Source organism: Stegastes partitus, unplaced genomic scaffold (assembly GCF_000690725.1).
Source record: "Stegastes partitus isolate 25-593 unplaced genomic scaffold, Stegastes_partitus-1.0.2 Scaffold1377, whole genome shotgun sequence".
NCBI classification, from domain to species: domain Eukaryota; kingdom Metazoa; phylum Chordata; class Actinopteri; family Pomacentridae; genus Stegastes; species Stegastes partitus.
In genome coordinates, this window is record NW_007579108.1 from 71,111 (window position 1) to 87,457 (window position 16,347).

Here is a 16,347-nt window from a genome sequence, read left to right on the forward strand (position 1 = left end):
ATCACTGCATTTAATTAAGCAGCGAAAACCCCCTTTAAAACTCCCTCCAATAATCCACTGGATACACAATAATACAAATATTGTGATTCTCCAGAGGAAATTTTGGACTTCTGCTGCCAAAAGAACCCCACTTGCTTCACCCTACTTGCTGATTTCACTCCAGAAACTGTGAATTTGTTTGCTTTAGAAAGGCCTGTAGGGTAGCCGGGCTGCATTAGATAACAATGACCCGTCAGAAGGTGTAAATAATTGATGAAGCTGCTGCTGCTGTGTCACCTGCGTCAATGTCGCCCAGCCTCTGGATCCTGCTGCCGTGTGACGCTACAGCTGTTCTAAAAAGTGAGACGACATTCAAGTTCAACACGAGATGTTGAGATGAGCCTGAAACAGCTGGTTTCCACATTTGTAGAGAACTGGCAGGGTGCATTTTGGATATCAGGACACAGAGCTGAACTAAAGTGGCCTCCAGCCCAGTTTGACCCCTGAGTGTAGCTTCATATTAACACACAGACGTAGGAGTGATATCGATCTTCCCAACTAAATCGCTGCAAGAAAGCAAATAAGCTTATTTCACAAAATGTCAATCCATATTTTTAATATATCTATGTGGACATAAAAGCAAAATATCGTAACCAAATAATGACAAATGTCGAATTAAAAATGTACTGAAACGGAGGATAAAAAGGCAAAATTGATGTTTTTTTTTTGCTTTAACTTGTAATTATGAGCTTTACAAGTTAAAGCAAGCAAAAGCCTTAAACCATCTGTGTTTAGATTAGTTTGAAATCAGACAATGAAGGTTTAGAATCAAATGGAGGTGCATCTGTAATCATGCAACCAGAACAGCAAGATGATAGAACTTTTGTTTTACCTGATAGCTATCAATAGTTTTGATTTTCATAGAAAGAGGAATAAACTCACGTTTTATATTCTCCTGATGTTTTCTTCAGCTCCACTCCGACACCAACCTCTGCTGCAGTTACTTGTTTATGCAAAGCAATACTCAAACTGTTATTACCCCAAATAAAACTCTGACTATTTCACTTTACCTACTGGGTGAACGGGCCTCTTTCCTCTCTCCTATTTCCTCTGAGGTGTTGATCATTTTGTGCCTTGTGTTGTTGTTACATGACTGATTTTTTTTTTTGTTGTTGCTATTTTCTGGGGGTTCTTTTAGAAAACCAGCACTGTCGACATTTTCAGGCAGCAGGTCAGACCGCTGACAGTTCACAGTGCTAATAAAACACAATTACCCCATCAGGCATCAAAAGGCACACTTTGGGAGTCAACTGATTGCATTTGCATGAAATTATAATCAATTTCTAGCTCCACAATGCACACTGTCATGTTTTTGTGTCAGAAAATATCAGGCTGCAGTCACAGCATGATGTTACAGTGGTGTAATGTTAATACAGTTGACACTATTTGCACTTCAAATGGTTTTTAGGAGAAAAACTAAACATGAAAGAAAGATGTGACCGCGTAAAAGCCGTGAAAGAAAAATTCATTTCACACTACTGTGCAGCAAACTGATGCGTTCTCCATTTTTTTTTTCTGCGGGCGCTCTGATGATCTGATCTGCACAAATGTAAGACTGGAGCCATTAGGCTTATATGTGTACGTGTGAGTCGTGCAACACATACAGTAATTACAGACTCTTATTCACCAGTAGCTGAGGCCACTCGAGCACTTGAGCGCACACACACACACACACACACAGCTTCAGACATAATTATATAATGAAACCAAATTATAATTCTCAGATCTTGTAGCCTGTGACCCTAATTAAACTGGAGGTGTGTTTGGAACATGAAGCATGACACCGAGCTGAAAACACACACACACACACACACACACACACAGATTCGCACGTTTGTTGTAGATGGAGCTGCTGACGCCAAAGTCACCAGTGTCTTCGTCTGTTCGGGTCATTTTATTGTACTTTTGCACTCAAATGCAATAAAAAAAAAGTGAGCAGCAAAATTTAATGAGGACTCATTGTAGTCAACATTAAAGCTTTCATTGTGTTCTGATAGAAAAACAGAGACGCGTCTGATGAAGCTGTCTGGTAGTAGACACCTCCAGCGGGTAAAAACAGCCTCACAGCTAATGACAATATAGGACTGAAAAGGTTAGAAGTACGTTTCTAAATGTTCACATAAAACCATATTGCTCGTTGCTCAGCGTCTCTCAGACATCACATCTGTAGTCTTCAGGTCTATTTGCTCAGATTTCTCACACTGTTTCATTGAGTGAAATATTTTAGCATGAATTACTCAGCGACAATAGATTTTGTCTGATATTTAAAAGCTTAGTTAACGTGGAGGTCGACTGAAACACAGTTGGGCTGTTGAAACACATCTTTTTTTATCGTTTGAATGCTGTAATTAGAAATCCACTCAACGCTTAAAAGAGCGGCTTTGAAAGTCTGAGGTGGTTTAATGTCAAAAAGCCGAGCTCAGAAACTCGTTTTAACGGGGTTCTTCCTGCGTCAAGGATTTTGTTTTCACTACCAAAATAGGTTTTAACCAAGGCCAAAGGAAAATCACCAAGGAAATGTAATCAGTTTTGCTAAGTGAGGATCAATTTACTCAAGCATAATAGGTCCGTCTGTGGTCAAAAATAAAAGGAAAATAAGATACAAGATAAGATTTCTGTCAAAGGTAATGCTGGCTCACTGCTTTTACTGTGTGTAGACAAATCATATATAGTCTCAGCCCCCAAAGGCCCAATCCTGTTTAACTTTTGTACCATCGCTAACATTTCATGTGAAATGAGTATAAAAGAGTTAATAACGAGAGTCTACAGTCATTCTAGCACTTCTGTGATGCTGTAATGAAGCACAGAGGGGCTCGCGTTGACAACGATAGCATCAGGGATATCCCAATCAAGTTGGCTTTTTTCCTACGATCTGAGGCTTTTAATACTTAGTATCTGCCGATCTGATACCTTTTTCCGAGATAATACACACTTCAAGTATTGTAGATGAGATTAGCTGTAGGACCTGCTTGTACCACCATGTTGAACATCTCACTGTGTAACACAGTAGCAGCCAGAGGAGCAGTTCTGTGATGGAGAACATTGTTACGGTTTAGCTCATAAAGGGGCACCATGACACAGTTCTTTGTGATGCTTCATGACGTCTGGTCAGCACACTAAACAAGATTTTTGTCGAAGAGGATGTTGCCATAACACAGATGCATTTGTAATAGTTATTGTGGCCATTATCAGAAATATCAGGGCATGACCAACAAAAAGAGTGACAAATTTATAGAATACAAAAACTGAAACCGTGAAAGAAAGGATCGGGCTTAGGTTCTTGTCATTAATGATCAATTAAAAACTGTATTGACTGACCTCGATCCTGGGCTGCAAGGTGGATCGGTGGTTAGCACCATCACCTCACAGCTAGCAGATCCCCAGCTCACGTCCTGGTTAAGACGCCTAGGATCTTTCTGCGTGGAGTTTGCATGTTCTCCCCGTGCAGCGTGGGTTCTCTCCGGCTGTGAATGTGAGTGTGCTTGGTTGTCTGTCTCTAAGTGTAGCCCTGTGATAGACTGGTGACCTGTCCAGGGTGTCCTCTGCCTTCACCCTTAATCAGCTGAGATAGGCTCCAGCCCCCCTGTGACCCTAGTGAGGATTAAGCGGTGTATAGATAACGGATGGATTGACCTCGATCTTGATCTAAGGTTCAGGCTCAGGACATTCCTCGTTAGCATGCTGAGGTTTACCAGGTGTACTGTTAACCGGGTTCACTGTCTTAGTGTGTTAGCATGTTAACCTTTTACTGAAGGCAGAGTCGAGGCTGATTTCATTAGTTTTGAAGGTAATTGGTCTTAAACTTAAGATCGGATGATGATGTTGGTGGAAAGAAATGCTGATTACAGTTTGAGTGCAATTTTAAAGCAGTCGCATGGATACACTGGTGCTAATGTTCAATGTGTTGGAATATTTCTTATAAAATGTTAACTTTGACCTGCGGAAAAGTGAGCAGCTCAATCAGTACAATTCCTTCTACTGATGTGACGGATATCGGTACCAAATGTAGTGCCTATACATGTTGAGATATTGGCTGGCGTGGCCTTAAACTATAAGACATGAGGTTAAACTGTCCAGTGGAGTTTTACCTTTCAAAACATCTCAACCTTTCAAATCTTAGTTATAATATCACAAATGGTGAGGCTGATGTAACCCCGCAGACTGCACACACTCTTCTCCAGCATACATAGCGTAGTGTCTGCTGAGCCTCTGAGGAATTGCTTTCAGTTCTTATACTCCATCATGAATTCTACCTTACATAATGGATTCAGCCCAGCCATTTATTCACACCACCGAATTTGGCTTCCTGCCATGCTGGTGGCCACTTCAGCAGCCAGTAGAAACCGAGCTTCTCCTCTGCCTCATACCACAGAAGGTAAAGCAAGCGTTTGTTTCTCTCTGTGTGTTTGCAGATAGCTTGTCACCTCCTGTCAATGTGACCATCAAAGAGGTGAAAGCAAACTCTGCTGTGGTGTCATGGGACATCCCCGAGGGAGACCCTGTCATTGGCTTTGCCATCACACAGCAGGTGAGTAACACAACGCAGACATAACACACAGTAGATATATATGTAAATACACCAGCGACAGTTGTTTTATGCATTTACAGGCCTCACAAACACACACAATAATTGAGCTGTGGTTTGTCACAGGTTGTTTCCTGCCATGTCCGGTTCTCTTTACTGTGTTACTCTGAGTCAGTGTGCATTATGGGAATCATCACAAAATGCTGGATCCTGTCGGACAGCCTGTCCACTCTCTGACACACTTTGACAGCTATGTGAAAGGAGAGAAGTGAACATGTAAACTCACACACACACATCTCTAGGTTCACACCCACACATTAATAGCATCACTAAACGTGGAACAAGCTGCCATCTCATGGTTCTACAGACACATACAGAGATTCACAGGCGCTGGAAGTGTCATGATGGGCGAGGACGGCTCCAGGCCAGCGTGGGTCAGCAGTGCTAGCTGAACAAGGGGGAGGTTTTAAAGTGAAACACTAACACCCCAAATTATTTTCATTCCAAAGATACAGCAACTACAGCAGAAACCTTTTCATCTACTCCTCCCATGTGTTGCAAAACTTTCATTATAGTTTTACAGTTGTTCCCGTTTTTAAAAGGATAGTTTGGGAAATACACTTTCTTGCCATCACTTTCTTGGTCCATTAAATACGAGGCAGCAGCCAGAAACTCTGCTCATGTTAATTTGTGTTGGCATCAGTTGTCCAAAGGCAAGAAAGTCCATCTCCCAGCACCTAATGTGTTTTGGTGCACATTAATCAGAGCAACGTTAGCCGTTTCCAGCTGCTTTCAGTGTTAATGTCATGGTTCCAGCTTTATACTTAGTGTACAGCCAAGAGGGTTCTATAAAGCTTCACATCTAAGTCTCCGCAAGAAAGATAGTAAGTGTATTTCCCCCCTTATATAACAGTAGCATGAAATGCACTTGTGATGTGAAACTTGAATTCAGTTCAGTTTCAGAAGTCAAGTGCAAGTCGGATGCTCCTAAATCCCTCCAGTTGGCTGCTCAGTCAATTCTGTGGGCTTTGGAAGCTGAACTGGATCTCTGCTGTGGGTGGTGCGCCATAGTCAGAGATCACAGGACAATTCATTTATCCACCTGCCGTACATAAAGCGTCTCTTGCGTCCTCCTCCAACAGAAGAAAGACGTGCGCATGCTGCGATTCATCCAGGAAGTCAACACCACCACACGCTCCTGTGCATTATGGGACTTGGAGGAAGAGACAGACTACATCGTGCATGTCCAGTCCATCAGCATGTCTGGGACGAGCCCGCTGAGCGAACCGCTGCGCTTCCGAACGCCAAAGGAGGCGGAGACTCAGGCCTCTAAGAGTAAAGGTGAAGTTGCGCAAACACACACAAACACAAATACACACACACACTTTCTAAGCCTTCCGACGCATCCACAGTTAAAAGAAAAATCTGTTTCTGTCTTTTTTTTCCAAGACACAAGTGCAGAGGGGACTTGGCCTTTTGACAATATCTTGACTGATTTTGTCTAAAGACCAATAAAAATCGATAGACACACAAAGCGTGAAATGAAATTTCACAACAGAGTGCTCTTGAAGCTCACCCCCACTGACCACAACTCAGGAATAAAACGGCCGAGGGGAATGCATACTTCACTGTGTATTGACGCGGCTCTGCGGGCCTCACCCTGCATGCACCCTGCACAACTGCACGGTAAACCAAAATGAGGAAAGGCATTTATCAGAGGCAGAGAGGAGGTAGTCAGAGCTGCGAGGGGTGGCAAATCAATGCGCATTTGGCTGAAGGACTCCTCCATCTATTCTTCCTCTCATTTACACTCATCTCTCATGTGAGCTGCCGCCATACTCGGATACTTTGCAGGGTGTGGAGCCGGAAGGAGTCTAAACTTCTGTTATGGTGGCAATTGGGCCAGTAGAGACGTGCAGAATATAGAAAACAATCTTTGCAGTGCAGTGAAGAGATGCTCTCGCCACCACTGAGGCCTAATTAGCACCGGATGTGTTGTCTGTGTGCCGTTTCTGCAATGGGGAAGAATTTACAGAAATCAATACCTGCACAGAATCCAGATAAACAAGTAAGATTGTGGTTGTTTTTTTAACAGCCTTCTTTCTTTTGTGTACATGCACACGCTCATTTCTTTGTGGTTTCGGACTATATTTTCTCTTCTGCTCATTTCAAAAAGCCATGAAGATGAAATAATGGCTCCAACTCATGCTCAATACATGAAAAAAAAAAAAAACACAAGGGCCTCATAACCACAAACACGCACTCTGTTTTATTGAGTAGCAATTACATTTTTATGAGGGAGAATGACAAGAGGAAAATTATATGTTTACATTAATACAGTAGTATATGTTCATTTAATGCAATGGAGGGATTTTTCACCTTGAGCCAGAGCAAAGCTAACAGTTTCCTCCTTATTCCAGTCTGTGCTACAAATAAGGTTGTTTCAACTGTTAGTTTAAAGTGTACATTTTCAATGCTGTCATTTTACATTTTTTCTAGATTTGTTTAGTTACAGCTAATATCTAGTAAAATCACACAAAAAAAGTATTAATATTTACAAAAAAGGGCCAAAACTGCACATAATGCCCATTTTGCTGTATTTAAATTACTAAAAATGTCAATGTTTTAGAGACTTTTGCTATTTTTAAAAGACGTGTGTTATCAAGGATTGAAAAATGATAAATTATCTTGTAGCTATTTTAAATATTTTTCATATTTTCTAAAATTATATCTACTACAGTCAGGAAAAAAAAATATTTATTTACTATTTTGAAGATATTTGCTGTTATGTTCCATTTTTTTCCCCACAATTTTATAATGTACCTTTTGCTGCACCCTGGCTGCCAAATTTTCATGATATTTCTATGTTTTTTTTATTTTATTGTTATCCAGTATCTGCTTTATTTAGCTTTTTGAACCTTTGGTTGTTAGGCAGATAACCAAACATGATGTAAATAGTAAGCTTTAGAGGTGCTGTTGTGTCTTTTGTTTAAAATTATTATTATTTTTAGACAGAGCTACGCCTTTAAAAGTCAAAGTCTTCACTGTTTACTTGAGCACAACCTCCACTTCTTTAAATGAGGCTGTTGAGTCGAGTGCAGTTGATGCTTCTATGAACGTCTGTTTGTACGTGGAAGCAGCACTCTGCCTCAGTTCACTCAACCACAAATGTAAAATCTCCACATATTGTTGGGCCTAGCGTACTCGGATATATAGAGCACGCACACATGCTGAGCCAAAGTCCCTATTCGCTGCAAAACAAGAAAAGATTTCCCCGCTCCTCTGCGTGTTTCCACCATCACAAAGCAAATATCCACAGAGAGCAGGTCTGCGCTTCATCATCCTTCACTTGTACTCAGCAACAACTTCACGGTTTAGCACAGCGCCACACATTTTCCTCTGTCTCATTTGCGCTGCTCGCTCAAGGATGTCTGTTTAATTAGCTTAGCTGCGTTGAAACAATGAAACCTTTTGATGGCAGATGAGCAGGTGTTCTTCAAGTCGACATTTTGTAATTCAGTGGAAAATCAGTGTAGTTAGGATTTGGGATCCGCCATTGTGTCAAAAGTAATTTTGGTTCACTTTCCAAAAGAGTGATCTGGAAATTTTGGGATTTTAATTTATATGATTTGCAAGTTTTTGTGTTGTTTGCTGTTTCAACGAGGTTTTTTAAAAAAAAATGGTACCACAGAGGTAATCACTGTTTTATTTCTGTAATATTTCAAACTTCTTTGCTCAGATTCTTGCAGATTCCCCATCAGCAGAAACAAACTGAATCCTGTAAACTGAGCTGAAAAGAAGTTAAACTGACTAATTATTTTAAAACCTCCCTCTCACTGACACACACTGAAAAACTGAAAGCCCAATCACTAGGGAGAGAGCTGTGAGAATGACTGATGGGCAAAATGCACCCAGAAGAGAAAATAGAGTTTGTCTTTTACTGCAGATAATTGCACAGAGTACTTAATGTCGAGGGAGTGTGTCTCAGTACAGCTGTTAGCCCTTTGTCTCGATATGACAGGCGAACGTCCCGAGAAGAAAAGAGAGGTTTTTACCGTCCTCGCTCAACCGCTCAGCCCTTCTGTTCTGCCGTATCGTGCTGATCTCGGTGGAAAGAGCAAAGGATGAGCCTGAAATGCTGGATTATTCCGCGTTTCTTCTCATTTCCTCTTTCACAATAGGTTTAAGCTTCAGGAGATCAAAGGAAGCGAGAGAGATGAAAAAAAAAAAAGAAACCAGCACAACCTGTGCACAAAACAGGAGGAAGAGACAATGAATCAGAGAAAGTAGAGGAGGGGGGGACAGAGAATGACTGACAGAGCGGAGAGAAAGAAGAAGTCACGAAAGGTGCTGCAATACAGGAGCATATGAAATCCTGACAATTAAATTCTGCTGTCAAACTATGTGTGTGTCTGCACAGATGTACATGTACAGGCTCTCAGCGCGAATTACTTGAACCAGCCACACAAACATAGACAATAAAAAGCACCGCAAACAAGGCTCATTGGTCTCCTCAGATCTAATAACGGTAGAAACTTCTCTCCATGGTCCCACAGGAAAGTTCTCAAAGGCTAGGATGCAACAAAAGTTCTCCTTTTCCTTCTGTCACAGAGGATTTTCATCTCAAAAAGCGGGCTGCAGGAAAATACTGTAAGATATTTCCCCAGACAAGCATCTCTTAGCTGAGCTGCAGCCAAAACCGACAAACAAATTTTTCTTTTTAACTGAGTCACGTGAATCCTGTATGGTTCTGGCATCGTATAGGAACAGCTCAACATCAATCGCTTTCTTTCCAATAACGAGATGAGAAAATCAATATCAATCTCATGTCTGTGCGTCAAGTAAGGAGCAAAGTCAGGATATTTTTAGCCTAGCTTAGCATTAAGACTTGAATTCAGGAGATTATCATCCTGGTTCTGTGAAACACGGATCAACACATCCTCAGGATTCCGAATGTGGAGACGTGAAGCACAGGAAACATTTTGTTTACGCTTGGTGGGTTTAAAAAGGTAGATTTTAATATTTTTATATTTCTTAAATTTGCCAAATGAGAGATAGCTACATTAACTTCACAACAATTTAACATTTTTACCACCAGCGTCTCTTTCTGGAGGTAACAGCTGTCAGATCATTACGTTGAGAAACTCTGAGACCAAATGTTTTCAAATGAATCACCCGTGACAAACTTACTAAAAATATAAGAGAGCAGTGGGATCCCGTCGCCCACCTCTGCAGCGATTCAGCTATAGCTGGAAGAATGCCAGATTACAGCATGTAACTCCACCTACAACCACAAGTTTACATGTGATCAGGTACATCCTGTTGGCTCCTAGCATGGAAAAGGAGAAAGTCTTTGCGAGGGTTTAACACATGCCAGCTCTCCATACAAATTTTGCGTCAATCAGTAAAAGAAAGTGAGTTGATGTCTCTTTAAGCATCATGTGTTGGTTCCATACACACAGCAGGTGGAGCTAGTTTTCCAGTCGGTGCCATCCCAACTCTCAACCTTCAAACTGGGAAAAAGAATGTAGAAAACACGATCAAATATGGCGTGTTTGCTCAGTGTATTGCATTGAGAATGTTTTTTGCAATTTGCAGTAACAGCACAACAACTTTTCTACTTTAGCATAAAAGTTTCTTTTTGGGGAATTTTCCATGAAGTGTTTTTTAATGCACAAATTAAAAATACACCCTAAAACAGACAGATGGCAGCACATGGAACAGGGCTCAGTGTAAATAAATAGAAGCCAGAAGTCTAGTCAGAGAAAACTTTGGTTACATTAGTTAAATTAAATTCAGTTTTATTTATATTGCGCCAATGCACAACATAAGCTTTCCATAAAGGCACTTCGCACTGTAAGATGAAGACCTTAAAATATCACGATAGAGAAAAAGCTGCTCTTTGGTGACAATCAGTTTCTTTACAGGAAGAAACCTGCAGCAGAACCAGGCTCAGGGAGGGCAGACATCTGTTGCCACCAGTTGGGGCGAGGGGTAAAATGGAGGGAGAAAAGGAAAGTTTGCGTGTTACAAACTAATAATGTAGAGAAGAATAAACACTTGAGAGGTTACTGAAGGAAATACGGATCTGAAACAAGCAGCCCAGAGCCAAAGATACCTGCAGAGAGGACAAAGGTGTACGAAGGGAGAAAACGAAGATAGTAGAGACCGAGTCTTAAAATTAAAGTGTCTGCCCCCTGAACTAAAAATGGGAACCAAAGCTGCTCTGCTTGTTCCACAGCGGAGGAGGATAGCTGAAGCCTCTGCTCCCAGTCTGGTTCTGGAAACTCCTGGGACGATAAGTAAGCCTGCACTCTGAGAGCAGCAAAGTGCCCTGTTGGGATAATACGGCACAATAAGGTCTTTAAGATAAGATGGAGTTTGGCCATTAGGAGCTTTATATGTGAGGAGAATGACTTTAAATTTGGTTCCAGATTTTACAGCGAACCAGTGAAGAGAAACTAATATAAAACATCAATAAGGTTATTTTCTGTTGTCGGAGCCTCAAGGGACAGTATGGTCCTGATTAGTAAGCTGATCTCATGAGCAAAATCTATAGCGCGCCCCTTTAAACAAACTCAGTACATAGCTGTGAATTAAACATGCAGCTTATTGCATGGAAGGCAAAACCTTTAGAAGACATTTTTCTCTGCCTGATGTTTGCTGTAGCTATGGTGTCACTGCTTGATCTAATAACATGGCATCAGTTTTATGTCATCGCAGATCACAGTAGCAGCATCCAAGCTTCTCATGAGGTTTAGTATGAGAGCTGAGTATCAAACTACAAAAGCATCAGAAACAGCAGAACAGTCTTGTCGCGTGTCAACTTTTTCACAGCAGCAGTTTCTTTTTTTTTTTATCCCACTGAATCTAAGATCAGTAATATTCCAGAGCTGAAACAGTAAATGGAAGTTTACATCCATACGGCCTCGGTGTGTCCTCTGGAGCTCGGTCAGTGAGCAGCAGAGGTGTTACAGATGACCAGTTGGCCCCGGCGAGTGCGGCCAGCAACAGTGTCAGGCGCCCTGGGCTGTTGTGCTTTGATTATTTAATACAAGGCAACAGAGGCCAATCGATCAGCAGAATTGCTTGTTGCTAAAAGCTACTGGAGCGTGGGGTTCCTGCCACACTGGGCCCCTCCAAATGTCACCCAGCGCATCTAATAAAAGGATAGGAGTGCTCTCTACGCTGCAGTGAACTTTAGATCAAGCCTGCGACTTCCTCGGCGGTGTAAGGAAAAGTTACTGCGTGGACGTCTGGAGGCAGCCACACTCCTCCTTCTCTCCTGATGGACTTCAAAGGTGGTGATGGAGTTTTATTGAGGCTGCTGTGAATTGATCCTGACTGCGGTGATTAACTTTTTTTTTCATTCCTTTATCTCTCCATCCCGCTCTGGTACGAAGGATCCCCAGTGGTCCAGATGAAGCCTTAACTATTCCCTTCATGTTCGCTCTCTTCAGGCGCTCACACAGTCGGGCCTATTAGTGATGATGCAAAAGAGCGTCTCCTTGGCTGAGTGTCTGTGAGTGTGTTCGTATGGATTGAAAATCATCGCCTCTTTAAGCCAGCACCTGTGCTACAGTTCCCCGCCATAAGTGTGCTGCAGCTGTATTTAAAACACAATAATGACAGGAGAAGACTCTCTGACAAGCATCGGGTGAGATCTGAATAAGTAAAAGTACTCAGTTAGGAGAACATATTGAGAAAAGGACAGCTGCAGAATAGTGACAGGCCATGAAATTCAAGAGCAGGAGACACTGTGCAAGGAAGTTCAACATCTCAAGAGCAGGAATACAGACCAGCAACCGTCTGAAATAAAAGTCTGTCAGCGAAACCCCAAATGGATAAAACGACTGAGCAGCGCAGTTCAATCAAGTCTGCTGTTGCTCTACAGCACAGGCGACTTTGAAACTGCAGACAGAGAGAATATTCTCGCCAGAAAACCCTGCAGAAAACGGGGCGTCGATGGTAAAAAAAAGAGAAAAATATCACTCCGAGTTGTTTATGTGGAGATGAGGGGCTCAACGGTGGTTCCGGCTCCCACCCTCGCCTCCGCCGGTGATTAATAACACTGAGGCAGAAGCAAACGCAGTCCTTTAAAATGCTTTGAAGAATTCCTCAGATGATGACCATAAGAAAGATGAAAGAAGTAAGGAGAGGAGGGGACGAAGTGGAGAAAAAAAAAAAGCTGTACCTGCAAATATTGAGCACAGGATCAGAGTTAAAGAAGTGTGCTGCTCGTGGAGATATAGGCCGAGATCTAAGACGGCAGCTCCGGCGATGAGATATGGATAAGTGATAAGTGGAACATCATTAGTTGGTGTAATGTCACTTTTGTTCATAAACTGCACACAAACTGCTGTTTAGACTCCTTTAAATTCTATCACAAATAACACATGTGGGATTTAAGATATGAATTCAAACCTCAATATTGTCCATTTAAAGAACAATATGTCCCACATAGCCACCAATACAGACATTAGAAATTTAATTAGCAAATATTAAACTAAAGTCAAATGTGACTACTTCTGCTATTATCAAATTATGATGGACATGTATAAGGATGTAAGACACATTCTTATACATGTCCAAGGACATCAGTATGTTTTCAGGATTTAATTACAGCTACGGTCTTATTAGCATATTGACTACAGAGGGGGACTGAAATTCTCTGAAAAGGGCAAAAGAACATCTCCATACTCCGCCGTACGCACAAAAGCCATCTGTGGCGACTGTTTAATAATTTGAGACTCTACTAAAATATACATTCGGGGTGAGAAAAAGTTGAAACAGTCTCCCCTGCTCTCCCAGAAAGTCTGCCTTCCCTCCCTTCGGCAAAAAGAAAAACAACATATTTCATTTTTTGACACACTAATAGTTGTTGTACAGTTCCTTAATTACCATATGAAGAAAAATGGGTTTCAGAAGTTGTGCACCATTTCATATCTGCGCGTTAACGCCGTCATGTCACAACTTTTAAAGTTATTCAAGACACAAAGTTCTTCTCTGATCACAGCACACTGATCTGGCAGCTTTTTTTTTTCAAATTGTTCTATGAAGCTCTTTGCAGATGGAGCGACCCAGCAATTTAAGAAAGCTGCGTTGCATAAACTCACTTAATGCTGACTTATTTACCTCCGAGCTCAGTGTTTTTAAGTGTCAGTCATTAGACTCAGTCAAAACACTTTACAGCAAAACATTTTGCTGATATGTTAACTTCAACCTACTGTTCAAAGCCAATTACCTCCCAACTGTCTTCCCAACACTAACTCGTCTCAGGACTCACAACAGGCTGCAGTGATGTACAAAACTTTATGGTAGGTCACTGAGTGGAAAAGAAACTTCAGGTCAAGAGAGGCAATCTGAGACAGTGGAGCAATGAACAGTAACTGCGACGCTGCAAACTTCAAGAGAAACATTAAGAAAACAAAATTCATGTTTATTATAGGCTCAGATCAGCAGTAAAGTGACCTTGGTTGGTTCCTTTGCAGAGGAAAGAGTGCTGCAGAACCCTTTGAGGGATTAAAGCTGGAGTAGGCAGTATCTTCGGAGCAAAAATTCCAAATAAGCTTCTAGCATATTGTACTTCAAGTGTTGTGAAAGGAAATAGACTTGAAAGGCTTTTTGCTCAGAGCAGGTGAAAGAGTACAAAGAGCTATAAAGTCTGCAGTGAGAGTAGGATGTGGTGGTGCGATGGGTTAATAAGAGGACTTCTACTCAGGAGAGCAGGATGTGAAACCTCCTTTAAAAGGATAACATTAAAGTGACTTTTAGCTTGACTCGCTCATCTGGTAGAAGTGATAACAGATGCATGTGGTGGACTTTCTGCCCACTCCGACTTTAAGTGTCTGGAGGAAATTTCCTCTGTTTGTTAATGATAATTGTGAAGTCATTGTTTATTGCTCTACTGTTTTCCATGGATAATATGGATTTATTTGTTTCTTTCGATCAATGCCAATCCATTTTAATTTCCACTAACTGTTGCCTCTTGACTCCTCCAGACGAAGTGACAATGGAGGAAGTGGGCCAGACCACTCAGCTGAGGGCAGGGGAGCTCATCATCATCGTGGTGGTACTTATCATGTGGGCAGGTGAGGACAAACTTGTCCAGTAAAGCAACAGCAAAGAGGCTTCATGGTCATTGTTGCTGTTATAATCTTACATACAGTAACAGGAAATCCTGCTGCTTCTTTTCATTTGTGTTCAGATAATAACCAGAGCTGTTTGATCATGAATACACTCCGTCTCTCCCTCCAGGTGTGATCGCTCTCTTCTGTCGCCAGTACGACATAATCAAAGACAACGAGCCCAACAACAACAAGGACAAAGCCAAAAACTCCTCAGAGTGCAGCACTCCTGAGCACCCGACGGGGGGGCTGTTGCGCAGTAAGGTATAACCCACCCCCCTCCTCCTCTCCCTGGGTGCCTCCCCCTCAGCGGCGCCGGGCAGGTGAATTGTCCCGGCCACTTCTAGACCTTTTCCACTGACACTTCATGCGCTCCCATAGTGTCATCTGAGCGTCAGCTTCAAGCTAAAGCTCCACACAGCTCAGCTCCAACATGGCGCCATTATGTGCATGAATTATGCAGCATCCAGCATCAACTGGCGAAGGCACTCCAGTCATGGCTTCTGATAAGTTCTGTTGTGATCAGTTCACAGAGCCCCATACCATATTCATTCCTTATGTGCAGAAAACAAAAGTGCAAAGGCTAATCTTTATTCCTTTCACTCTCTTACTACAAGCATCAATAAAACATCCAAGCGCTGAGGCATCCTCATGCTCATTGAAGAAGTTTATTGTGTGATTCCTGTGAGTCCTCCAGCCTCCTCATACCTGTCATCTCCTTCTTTCCTCCCACAGTTCCCCAAGAACAACAACAACAACAATAGGATGCCATCTGTCAACATCATTGAGGTGTGACTGCCAGGACGTCTTCTCTTTATCCAAAAGACTTTGTGTTCTCGCAAACAAACGGGCCCCTTTTAAGCCCATCTGCTTGTCAGGATGAGGCTGGGACTCTGGGCCCCTCGGCAGCGCCTATTCTCCTTTGGCTCGGGGCCTGGTGCTGAAGCAAAGCTGCAGGACTCCGGAGGTCGGGCTCGGCCTTGCCGGTGCTGGTCTGAGAGCAGAGTCAGCAGTGGAGAGACTGTGGAGAGAGTTGAGCGGCTGCTCCGTGCTCAATGACTACTGTACCATGGGGCAGCAGAGATTAGGGCCAAATGGCTCCGGCAGTGGAGAGACTGCAGATAAACCAACCCCAGGGACCAAAGCCGATAAACAGAGCCAGAGACCTTTTCATTCTCTCTCTCTCTCACACACACATTCTGTCACCTCTTTCTTCTCTTTCAGTGCATTATCAGTGACCACAGACCTGGACGTTTCTCCTCTCTGGGTGGCACTAAGATGCACGTCGAAATCGTCCCCTCTGCTTTAATCTCATCATCCACACCTTATTTTCTTCATAACAACCTGTGTTCTGTGCTTTTGTAAGTGACAGTAGGTTGGTAGGGTGTAGTTTTTTTACTTTTCTTTTTAACAAGCTGCCACCAGTACAGTTTTGTTGTTCTGGTATCTGTTTTGGTTTTTTAGACCCTCCTCGGGCAGAAACTCTTTGCTGTCCTGCGGGACGTGTATTCATTCTGGCGAGCTTGTTTTCCCCCCTCAGGGAGTCCAGACTCCACCTGGCTAATTTAGGAGCCATTTCTAAGATGTGCTGCGATGACGCCAGAGCAGCTTTACAGAGATCACTGGGCTTACCATCAGAGCTGAATCACCCAAACT

At 42.4% G+C, this 16,347-nt stretch overlaps 1 protein-coding gene across 1 annotated transcript; it reads left to right on the forward strand.

Annotated features, from left to right (window-relative positions):
* The first annotated feature begins 4,300 nt into the window (after positions 1-4,300).
* On the forward strand, positions 4,301-15,486 carry LOC103370139 (fibronectin type III domain-containing protein 5-like). The gene is made up of 5 exons (XM_008299070.1): positions 4,301-4,567; positions 5,707-5,905; positions 14,566-14,655; positions 14,822-14,955; positions 15,427-15,486. The coding sequence occupies exons 1-5, from the start codon at positions 4,301-4,303 to the stop codon at positions 15,484-15,486; spliced, it is 750 nt and encodes a 249-aa protein (XP_008297292.1).
* The last annotated feature ends 861 nt before the right edge of the window (positions 15,487-16,347 follow it).